At 40.5% G+C, this 12,808-nt stretch overlaps 1 protein-coding gene across 5 annotated transcripts in view; it reads right to left on the minus strand.

Annotated features, from left to right (window-relative positions):
* The window catches only part of SLC4A4 (solute carrier family 4 member 4), a 345,822-nt gene that overhangs the window by 269,223 nt on the left and 63,791 nt on the right, over nucleotides 1-12,808 (minus strand). For all 5 annotated transcript variants that reach the window (XM_055315262.1, XM_055315259.1, XM_055315265.1 and 2 more), the window contains exon 3: nucleotides 10,957-11,136. In XM_055315262.1, coding sequence (XP_055171237.1) covers nucleotides 10,957-11,136 — 180 coding nt within the window. The remainder of the gene's footprint in view (nucleotides 1-10,956; nucleotides 11,137-12,808) is intronic.

The following is a 12,808-nucleotide window of genomic DNA, read 5'->3' on the forward strand; positions in this document are numbered from 1 at the left end:
TCAAAATAAGTATGAGATATTGCTCCTGCCCTTGAAGCTCTAAAGATGCTATTGGAGAGATGGCACACATGTGAATGAAACAGGCAAGTCAGTATGGGAAGCATTACCAACCTAAGTACCAGAACATGTAATGTAGGTGATACTTGCCACAGGAGTTCAAAAACTGGGAAAGCTGTTATGAGTTAGTACAAACGCAGTCTTTAAGGCCTTGAAGAAACAGAGTAAACCTATAATTTTCATTAAGCAACTTGAGATAGTAAAAATAATAGAGGAAACTCCATTACATTGTCAGTTTACTCTTAATGTGTAAGCACCCCAAGTTAGAAACCTGCTTTAAGTAATGAGCATTAGAAGAATTTTGCTTATTTGTTTGTTTGCTTGTTTAATTAAAGAAAGACAAGATAAAGTGCATTTAAGATATCTGGCAGCCTTGTCTGAAAAAAAAAAGTCCCTTCTATTTCAAAGAAGAATCTGAAGGCTGAAAACCCAAATAAGATGTTGCCTTAGGAATTCAAAGGAAAGGGCAGGCATGAGAGGCTGTGAAGGAAAAAGCAATAGGACCCTGTAAGTGGCTGGTTATGGAAGAAAAAGAACAGGAAAGAGTCAAGGATAATTGAGATTTTGATTATATAGGCAACCAGGATAGTAGGGACTCTATGCTCACAACACCTTCATAAAAATGTGATAAAAAAATCAAGTAACACTCCCCTTGCATGGGAAAGTTATTAAAAGAACCCAACATTCCTGCTTCCAGATTGTGGTCATGGAAGAATTCCAGAGAACTTATTTGTAGAATATATCCATGGCCTTCAATGGTCCCTCATCCCAACTACTACTGCATCAACAGTTCAAACTCATAAAGGCTGGAATCTAAATCCCTGGTATCAAGAACACATGTAGTCCTTTAAGAACTATTTTCTTCAATTTGAGAAATTTCCTAAACAGAATACCATTTCAGGAAGATCCTCACCAGGCAATAAGGACAATGATGTTGTAATAGCGTTGCATAGTGACAGATGGTAGCTACACTTGTGCTGAGCACAGCATAGCATATAGAGGTGTTTAATGTTGTACACCTGAAACTAATCTTGTAACATGTTGTGTCAACTATACTCAACTAAACAGAAATATTCCAATATTCCACACAATTCCAATAATCACACACATGCTCACAAATATACTCACACCCCCAAGCTTCCTGTGTTAGAAACTTGAACCTAAACCATAGCACACGTCCTGCCTTCTGCTTAAGTGGTAATGCCTATGGCAGACAGTCATTTACACCCCCACTCACTTCATTAAAGTATATTTTACATCTTAACTTCCACACACTGCTGGGGTTTCCTCTGTTTTCCATCCCAAATCACAACCTCCTTTTAGCCCAGAGTCCCCTAGCACCTGGAACACAGTAGAACCCTTAGAGGCCTCCTGAACTCATGAGTCACTATATATAGAAACAACATCAACTCTCCCATGACACATGTAAACACACTATTCATAACATCTTATGGCAGGATAAAACGGAATAACTATTGTCATAGAATAGTCAGAGGCAACAAGAAAGGACACCCTTCCACAGTGCAAGAACTGCCATTCGAAGGGCACTTCAAGGTGACTTCAGGAGAACTGAATTTCAGAAATTCAAAGCTCCTTGAGAGATGTATATGCTTAACTGGCTAAAGAAGACAAAAGCACCATGACACAGTCGTCCTATATTCACCAGCGTCACGAAGGAATAAACAGCAATTATTTGTACCACACAAAACACCACATTTGCTGAGCCAACCCAGTGCCACCAAAAACACAAATATGCTAAACATGTCTCCTTTCTGTACAACACTGCCTTCAAGTTGCTGACTTGTCCCACCCAATAGCCATTCACTGGACTAGTCTCGCTGAGAAACACAAAGAGCCAGAAAGAGATCCTTCTCATGAAGGAGCAAACAGCCCACTTACTTGCAGGGACCCAGAACTGGGAATCCCAACTGTGGATGAAAATCAAGAACAGAGTCAGTAAGCAGAGTCACTTCTGCTGCCCCTTGAAAGCCTTGTTTCATTGGTCTTTTTACCTACTAGTCACCATCCAGGTGACACCCACTAGCAAGTTAAGAGACTAAACTTAAGTTAGTTCTCTCAATGATGCCATTGAGATCGAGGAGCCATGCTGAAGCAATAGTCAGCGGGAATTTGTAGTAGAAAAGTTCAGAAAAGCATAAAGAATCGTGATTAGTGTTCACAGAATATTAATCTCTACAAAGTCTTAGTCTGAAGCTTTTTGGTGTTACCTGTGTATAATGGATGGGGAAAATGAGTTTGTTCAGGGTAATTCAAAATAATAATTGCTAACCATCATTGTTAACCAGATGCACTACCCATTTAATCCTTAGAACACTATAAATTATTTTTTTTAGATTTTTTATTACTTATTTATTCATGAGAGAGACAGAGAGAAGGCAGAGGGACATAGGCAGAGGTAGAAGGTAGAAGCAGGCTCCATTAAAAAAAAAAAAGAAGAAGAAGAAGCAGGCTCCATGCAGGGAGCCCGATGTGGGACTTGATCCCAGAACGGTGGGATCACACCCTAAGCCAAAGGCAGAAGCTCAACCGCTGAGCCACCCAGGCGTCCCATATGAATTAAATTCTAGGATTATCTCTTTTTCACAAATGAGGAAACTAGAGTATAGAGAGGTTAAGTATCTTTGCCAAAGTTGCACTGCTGATATGAGCTGGGATTCAAAGTCAATCTGGCTCGAATATGTGTCCCTAACCACTGCCTTCTCAGTAAAATTACATCACAAGTGCCCCTTCTAAAAAATTTGTTTTCAAATTACTTTTTAAATATAAAGAGCCTTTGTTTCAGACCTAAAGAAAAGTACTTCCTCCTACTTATATAAGACAAAAAAAAAATGAGAAGAGGGTGAAAGAGACCACATAGTTCTTTCGTGCTGTGTTTTGTCTCTTAACGGGGACAGAATCTACCTCATTTCACACACATCCCTTTTCTTTTTTTTTAAGGTTTTATTTATTTATTCATGAGACACACAGAGAGAGAGGCAGAGACAGGCAGAGGGAGAAGCAGGCTCCACGAGGGAAGCCTATGTGGGACTCCATCCCTGCTTGTTCTCTCTCTCTCTCTCTCTTTCTCGGTCAAATAAATAAATAATATTTTTTTTAAAAAAAGAATGAAGTCAGGTAGAGGGGTGGGAAAAGGGGAAGTCAAATGACAAAACCCCAAATAACCTTGGCTCTTATGAACAGTTACTCTGTTCATTTACCCGGAAGCACCAAACAAAAGCAGCTCCCCATTTCTCTGTTTCAGTTTCCTGAATATAACTGGACCACCAACTGGCATCCATTGTTCCCAGCTCACAGAACAATGTTCACTAGCATAAATCCATCAGTTCTGGTACATATCCAAAGAGCTAAAAAAAAAAGAATACCACAAGACTGAATGAGTGTCTATATGCACATACCTCGCAATATGATTCCACAACAGGCATGTCATACGTGTGAGAAGCAGTTAGCCCCTCCAAGCACTGATGCACGTTCAAGCTTGTCAAAAAATATGTTACACATCAGACCAATATGCTGAGCAGGATATTCTGTTTGTAGCTCTGTTTCCTAACATTTTACACATCTTCAGAGTCTCTGCACTCCCAGTGGCATGTGATTCCCCCACAAATATCCCAGGACACTAACAAAATGAGAAGTTCAGAGGTCAAAACCATTTGTGGTGGGAAGTTGTGGTGTGTTTCTAGGGCCTATCTCATCAAAGACCACCTTCCCACCCACTTTCTGGGCAACCCTCAGAGGATGGCAGCTGCTAACTTAAAAAAAAAAGTGCATGGTGGAGGAGGCAAAAAGGATTATTTTTAAGAAAGAGCACAATCTAACTTTTCTCTCCACCACCCACTCCACACCACCTCCTCATTCCCTTGTCTCTCCTCCTGCTTGCTCTTCCATTTCACTCTTCTTTCCCAGGCTCTCTCCCCGTTGCTCAGTGAACCACACCTTCTCACATGCATTTCCTTCTCAGTGTCCCAAGCTGGGCCAGCAGCTCGGACACCACAGTGGGAAGAACAGCTGTGTAAGGACTCAGGGCTGCCGCCAAGCTCAGAGAAACAAATCTAGTTCCACCTCAAGGCTCCAGATGTGTGGGAATCAAAACACTCACTTTTTAGAAGCCTTGACATGGGAGCCATGAAGAAAAGAAGCAGCATCTCTATTAAGAGCCAAATGAACCTGTTAATTATGTCATCCTGCTGATGTGCCTAAATCCTGGAAGACACTAGGCTTATTTCTTCTTCTAAATTCCCTTCATTATTGAATTCCATGCCTCTTTAACATGGCTTCTGAAGCTGAGCTGCCTGAATTCTGTGCAGAATAGTAAGCATTTTTAAGTGTACACGATGAATCCATGTGCCCTGTGGATGAATTTCTTCCATCAGCTGTGGGCGACAAGCAACTCAACACACTCGGAGTCATCTACCCAAAACCAAAATACCACTTTAGCAATAGTTGAAATAATGAGGCACTTTCCAAAGTGGAATAATTAAAAGTTAGGACCAGATTTTATGCAGCAAGGGAAGAAGGCAGAGCAGGGAAATACAAAGATGATGTGCAAGAATTAAAAACAAGAAAATCAGCTAGCTCTTTATCAGTTAATGCGAAATATTCAGACCAATAAAAGCAATATTTATGTGTTCTGCGGTAGTAATCCATTCACTCAATTACTCTTCCATTTATTAGGCACATACTATGTGCCAGGCACTGTGCCAAATGCCAGAAATAACATAGTGAACAAGTCAAATCTGATCCTATTACTCACAGAGCTAACAATCAAGCATCAGCACAAGACAAAGCTGCTGGCTCACAAAATCACAAATTGGAGCATGTATTAGGAAGGACAGAAAGAGCTGAGAAAGAGTGACGTTGGAGAACCTACGTTAGATAGAGTCATAGGAAAAGGCCTGTCTCCATAACATTTGAAAGCTAGAACACAAAGAGAACGAAAAACTAACCAGGACAAAAATGGGGTGACCATTCCAGGAAGACAGGATTAGATATGCAAAGGCCCTGAGGCAGAAAAGGTATGGGCACCAATGAACTGAAAAACCAGCGTGGCTGAAGTAAAGTGAGTAAGACGAGGATGACACATAACAGGACTTGGTGAGACCCTGTGGGCCAAGATGCCCAATCAAGATTTTATTCTGAGGACAAGAGGAAATTTTCAGGGGAAGAAGGGCTTAACCCAATTTGTACTTTATGATGATTCTTGTTGCCTCTGGGTGGTAATGATGTGAAGAGTGGAGCTTGTTGCAATTGTCTAAGCAAGAGATGATGATTCTCTGAACCAGAATGTGGCAGCTAAACTGAAAAAGAATAGACAGATTCAGATATATTTTAGAAGTAGAACCAATGAAAGTCATTAATGGATTGTATATGAGGATGAAACAAGGAAAAAATCAGGGATGACTCTCATCAAGTTACTCTATTTATATACAGGGTTTTTCCAGAAGTTACAAGCATCACCTGATATAATGTCAGGCTCCTGCAGGAATCTGATCTATGGGACACGGTATGCCTGTATGTGCATAAGGAACTCAAACACCCTGGATCCAAGAATAACAGAAACTGTGCGTGGTTGTTCTTGAGAAACAGTAATGGTATACTAGGCAGATATTTCAGTGAGTTTTCCCATAAGGATTTTATTGTCATGTTGATGCCAGAGCCCTGTAGCTTCCCCAAAAACCTAGGCTTAAATGCCTTTCTATATCTGGGTGCAAAACTTCTGACTTTCACATACAAGAGTTCCAGATAAACCAGCTACCCATCCATTCAGTCTCCATGATAAGCAGTAGAGAAAATACAAATTTCTAAAGGGACCTTGATATCAAATTGGATGACCCACTGGGGTGCATGGATGGCTCAGTTAAGCACCCAACTCTTTGGTTAAGCAACAAACTCTTTTTTGTTTAAAGATTTTATTTATTTATTTGAGGGAGAGAAAAAGAGAACATGAGTAGGGGGAGGGCCAGAGGGAGAAGCAGACCCCGCTACGCAGGGAGCCAGACGTGGTGCTGAATCCCAGGATCCCGGGATCATGACCTGAGCCAAAGACAGATGTTCAACCAACTCATGCACCCAGGCACCCAAGTGTCCAACTCTTAATCTCAGTTCACGTCATGACCTCGGGGTCATGAGATCAAGCCCCAAATTGGGCTTTGTGCTGGGCATGCAGCCTGCTTGAGATTCTCTCATTCCCTCTCTCTTTGCCCTTCCCCTGCTCTCTCCGTCCCTCTCTCTCCCTCTAAAAATAATAAACAAATAAATAAAATCAGCAATGCTCTTTTAAAAAAAATGAGTAATGCATGTCAAATACGTCAAGGTATATATATAGCATAACTTATTTACCGGCAAGAAAATAACTAACTATAAAATGTACATTTACAAATAATTTTCTTATGATCACTGAACAACCTGTTCCCTAACAATAGTCTCTCCATAGGACCCTCTCAGAAACTGAGTGTACAACACAACGCAGTACTCCCTCAGGGAGGAGGCCTCAGAGGGAAAGAGAATAGACTGCCTTGTTTCTTTTACAAGCTGTGCTTTAACCGGTCCCTGAATGCTCCCATGACTGATGCACTTTTAGTCTCAGTACCATTCTGATCTGTTCGTTCCCTTTTACCTATCTGAGTGTTACTGGCATTGTTTCTGTTGCCCTTCCTGAAAAGCTGGTACATAATTATCTCAAAATCCCTTGGCCCACTCGTCTAGGTGAGCATCTCTCACCTTTTTATTATTTACAGTGACGATACGCTCCTGTTCCTACATTGCAAAATGAGAGATGACTTAGAGACAGAGGGAGGGGAAGGGTCAGATCTCTCTCTCTCTCTCTTATAACACACACACACACACACACACACACACACACAGGGGAGAGCACCTATGGTTCTGGCACAGGCTTTGCCCAAACAGACAGCAAATAGAGATAAACAGTAGCACTTTATTTGGCAAAGGGGTGCAGAGTATTAACTATGCAGAGTATTAACTATGACCTTTTTTATCTGCATTTCAAGGACTTTTTAAATTTTTTTAAAGATTTTATTTATTTATAACACTCATAAAACAATCAATGTGATTCATCATATCAGCAAGAGAAAAACCAAGAACCATATGATCCTCTCATTAGATGCAGAGAAAGCATTTGACAAAATACAGCATCCATTCCTGATCAAACTCTTCAGAGTGTAGGGATAGAGGGAACTTTCCTCGACATCTTAAAAGCCATCTACGAAAAGCCCACAGCAAATATCATTCTCAATGGGGAAGCACTGGGAGCCTTTCCCCTAAGATCAGGAACACGACAGGGATGTCCACTCTCACCACTGCTATCCTACATAGTACCAGAAGTCCTAGCCTCAGCAATCAGGCAACAAAAAGAAATAAAACGCATTCAAATTGACAAAGAAGAAGTCAAACTCTCCCTCTTCGCCAATGACATGATACTCTACATAGAAAACCCAAAAGCCTCCACCCCAAGATTGCTAGAACTCATACAGCAATTTGGTAGCGTGGCAGGATACAAAATCAATGCCCAGAAATCAGTGGCATTTCTATACAGTAACAATGAGACTGAAGAAACAGAAATTAAGGAGTCAATCCCATTTACAATTGCACCCAAAAGCATAAGATACCTAGGAATAAACCTAACCAAAGAGGTAAAGGATCGATACCCTAAAAACTATAGAACACTTCTGAAAGAAATTGAGGAAGACACAAAGAGATGGAAAAATATTCCATGCTCATGGATTGGCAGAATTAATATTGTGAAAATGTCAATGTTACCCAGGGCAATTTACACGTTTAATGCAATCCCTATCAAAATACCATGGACTTTCTTCAGAGAGTTGGAACATATCATCTTAAGATTTGTGTGGAATCAGAAAGGACCCCGAATAGCCAGGGGAATTCTAAAAAAGAAAACCATATCTGGGGGCATCACAATGCCAGATTTCAGGTTGTACTACAAAGCTGTGGTCATCAAGACAGTGTGGTACTGGCACAAAAACAGACACATAGATCAATGGAACAGAATAGAGAACCCAGAAGTGGACCCTGAACTTTATGGTCAACTAATATTCGATAAAGGAGGAAAGACGATCCACTGGAAGAAAGACAGTCTCTTCAATAGATGGTGCTGGGAAAATTGGACATCCACATGCAGAAGAATGAAACTAGACCACTCTCTTGCACCATACACAAAGATAAACTCAAAATGGATGAAAGATCTAAATGTGAGACAAGATTCCATCAAAATCCTAGAGGAAAACACAGGCAACACCCTTTTTGAACTTGGCCACAGCAACTTCTTGCAAGATACATCCACGAAGGCAAAAGAAACAAAAGCAAAAATGAACTATTGGGACTTCATCAAGATAAGAAGCTTTTGCACAGCAAAGGATACAGTCAACAAAACTCAAAGACAACCTACAGAATGGGAGAAGATATTTGCAAATAACATATCAGATAAAGGGCTAGTTTCCAAAATCTATAAAGAACTTATTAAACTCAACACCAAAGAAACAAACAATCCAATCATGAAATGGGCAAAAGACATGAAGAGAAATCTCACAGAGGAAGACATAGACATGGCCAACATGCACATGAGAAAATGCTCTGCATCACTTGCCATCAGGGAAATACAAATCAAAACCACAATGAGATCCCACCTCACACCAGTGAGAATGGGGAAAATTAACAAGACCGGAAACAACAAATGTCAGAAGGGATGCGGAGAAAAGGGAACCCTCTTGCACTGTTGGTGGGAATGTGAACTGGTACAGCCACTCTGGAAAACTGTGTGGAGGTTCCTCAAAGAGTTAAAAATAGACCTGCCCTACGACCCAGCAATTGCACTGCTGGGGATTTATCCCAAAGATACAGATGCAGTGAAACGCTGGGACACCTGCACCCCGATGTTTCTAGCAGCAATGTCCACAATAGCCAAACTGTGGAAGGAGCCTCGGTGTCCATCGAAAGATGAATGGATAAAGAAGATGTGGTCTATGTATACAATGGGATATTCCTCAGCCATTAGAAACGACAAATACCCACCATTTGCTTCAACGTGGATGGAACTGGAGGGTATTATGCTGAGTGAAGTAAGTCAATCGGAGAAGGACAAACATTATATGGTCTCATTCATTTGGGGAATATAAATAATAGTGAAAGGGAATAGAAGGGAAGGGAGAAGAAATGTGTGGAAAATATCAGAATGGGAGACAGAACATAAAGACTCCTAACTCTGGGAAACGAACTAGGGGTGGTGGAAGGGGAGGAGGGCGGGAGGTGGGGGGGAATGGGTGACGGGCACTGAGGGGGTCACTTGACGGGATGAGCACTGGGTGTTATTCTGTATATTGGGAAATTGAATACCAATAAAAAAATAAATTTATTTTAAAAAAGATTTTATTTATTCATGAGACAGAGTGAGAGAGAGAGAGAGAGAGAGAGAGAGGCAGAGACACAGGCGGAGGGAGAAGCAGGCTCCCTCCAGGGAGCCCGACGCGGGACTCGATCCCGGGTCTCCAGGATCACACCCTGCACTAAACCACTGAGCCATCCGGGCTGCCCCCAAGGACTTTGCTTGAAACTGACCCCATTATTTTAGTCGGTATATGAAGGATTCCTTTCAGAAAGGCTTTTCCCCAACGTTCTGATGAAAAGCACAGAATTTTTATATCCTGCCCTTTGATCCTTTCTGTCTTACATTTATTCTAATATGTTTAAGTTTTAATTTTGTGGCCTATCTCCAAGCTTTCCTCCAACCTTTGCTCTCTAATCTGGTGGTCCATCTGTACTGTTCCTCTCCGGATAGTACTTCACTAGCTTCGAAGCCACCTGCTCAGTTTCGGTAGTGAGACTACAAGATTCACAGATTCACATCACCACACTTCACACCGTCTTTAATTTAACTCCGTAAACTCACTTTTCAACACTCCTGAGCTGTTAATTCTAATTTGGCCTCTCATCACCTGCAATGACTGAGCCAGATCTTTATCTGTGCCACCCATGGTGCATTTTATTGCAGGTTCCATATTTCTGCAACTGTAGCGAAAAGATGAAGAATGTACAGAGCTCTGCCAACATGAAAAGCTGTCACTATGTAGCTCCTGTTGGGGAATCTCCCAAAATTGGCATGTGTTTCTATCGCTTCTCCCTGCTTCACATATTCATTCTCACTTCAGCCACAAAGCTCCCCAGATAGCCAAATATTCTCCACATCAGAAGAAGCAAAAGCAACATATGCACATACCTAAACATACAGTCCACCCTATCAATTGAATCCTTGAGTGTTTGTTCTCTGAATTCTTATTACTCTGTTCTTAATAACGCTTCTATCCAATGTATGATATTTAATATCCTCAACGTTTCAAGAACTGTATCAATCTACATTCTTCTCTGGCTTACAGGATGTTTTTCCACTCCTCCCTTTCAAATCATCAACCTGGCCCACAACCTGGTTAAATGTCATCTATAACCCTATCAGTGTCATATGTATATATAGTTCGCATCTTGATCTACTGTCTTAATAAAACCTATTTTAAGCAAAAGCAATCCAAAAATTCCTTTGAGTCTTCCTGTTACTATTGATTCCTATAGTTAAACACCATCTATAACACTCTGCCCTGTTTCATTAGTCAAAAGGTACAATACACAAGCATGCCTAAATTTCATCAGATCTTTTCAGAATCCTACCAGATTCCCTGCTAGAACAACCTGCTAGGACAAAAAAAAAAAAAAAAAAGAGTCCCACAGACACTATCTTTTAGAGGAGACCACCCCGCTACCATTGTGCCCCTCCCATTAGTCACAAGATCCTAAAAGATGTCTTTCCCAAAGATATAGGAGTTAGGTGGTGAAAGGCAGCAACACCCAGAGAGTACTCACTGAGAGGCTTCAGGATGCTGCTGCTGGATTCATCAGCATTTTCCACATCTGATTTATCAGAGTAGTTCTCAGAGATTCTTTCTTTTTCCTTCTTTTCTTTGTGCCCTGTCTTTCTCTTGTGGCGTCTCCTTCTCCTGTAGCTTTTCGGCACATGGACCCCAATGTAGATGGTATGGTGGCCTAAGAAAGGTCACAGATCATCAGTCATTTCAAATCACATTCTCTGCTGCATATAAATTTCACAAGCTCCTCAGGTCAGAAGAAAATGTCTATGAATTCATTACCATTTTATATTTGATAAATAAACTGGAAAAATAAAATCTCTTCCCAATTTTCAGTTCGCTAGAGTATAATTCAATCTGTTGGCTGGCGCTAGGATTCTGTGAGGGTGTACTCCAGTGCCACTCAGATAGACTCCTTTTAAAAGTTTAGGGAAGCCAAGAAATGCCAACCCAGAAATCAGGAATCCCTGATCCAGCCATACCTCTGTCATCAATTAGCTATTTGACCTTGAGCATGTCCCTTAACCATTCTGGGCCTCAATCTCGTCGTTTGTATAGCAAGAGGCTTACACTGGGTGATCCCTGGAGACCTTTCCAGTTCTAACCCTCCTGAGTCCTGTTCAGGATACTGAAAAAGGAGGTCTGGGAGGAGCAAAAAAATAAAGATCTAACTCAAAGTTCAAGAAGTCATTCTGCTGCAGATAAGCTCTTGCATTAAAACTTTTTTTTTCCTTTCTTTTTTTTTTTTTTTTAACCAAATCAGCAGAATAGAGACTTAGAACTGGGACAAATTGAGAAAAAATAAGACATACTTGGAGAGAAGATTTTAGAAATACTCAAATGTTCACACTAGGAAACAGCTAAAATGAATGTCAGTTACAGTGCCATTCTCATTTTTCTTTTTTCGTTTCCAAAAGTTTCTAAAAACTGGTTGTTGCAATGATAAAAATAAACCCAGCCCAGCAAAAATTGCCTTGAAGAGAAGGGCATGAGGAAAAAAGATTGTGAAATGCTTTTAGTTCTCTAGATGGAAGAAGCTGCAAAACTGACAAGTGGTATTATTTTTACAAAATCTGATAAGACAGGGGGAAAAAAAGGAACTCAAAGTTCCACATCTTTAAAAAAAAATGGGAAACTTTTACTTTCACTTTATATACAGCATAACTTCTGAATGTGGGAACCACTATCTCGGAAGAAATGTGAAAACTTTTTTTTTTAACTGCAAATTAGATTAGATTATCTCATCTTTCCCATTTCCTATTCTGGAATTACTCCTTGATGACCACTTTACAATACCACAGATAATATCACACACCTAACATGCAATACATATACATGCAGTACGTCTAATATAAACCACTGTGAGTTACTTTCCACAGTAACCCATCAGGCATATCTAAAAACACTATAATTCACAGGGATGTTCCCTTAAATTGGAAGGATTAAAACAATTATATGCTCCTTCAAAAGAAAGCTTCCAACTAAGGAATGCAGATCCCTAAATGAATGGGTTAGCATTCCAAAAAAATCTGGTATTTGGAATGAAGTTGGAGGCATCTATATAAAGTATGAAACTCCCCTCAGCACACATAGACACACACACCAACTCAACTATTACAAAGCACAGTGAAGTTCTCTTCACAGAATGAGTGCCAATGAGAAATTTATCATGTCTAACCATTTGCAAGCAAATTGTTCTCATGGGAAAGCTATATTATACTAGGAAGTAGGAAATGTCTCAGAAACAATGTGAATTAAGAAACAGTGTCAATTGTTTCCTGCGCTCCAGTTACCAAGGGAGTCCTGCAGCTTTATCTCAACTCACACAATATATGTAAGCAAAGCCAAAC

This window comes from Nyctereutes procyonoides, unplaced genomic scaffold, assembly GCF_905146905.1.
Source record: "Nyctereutes procyonoides isolate TBG_1078 unplaced genomic scaffold, NYPRO_anot_genome, whole genome shotgun sequence".
In the NCBI taxonomy this organism is placed as follows: domain Eukaryota; kingdom Metazoa; phylum Chordata; class Mammalia; order Carnivora; family Canidae; genus Nyctereutes; species Nyctereutes procyonoides.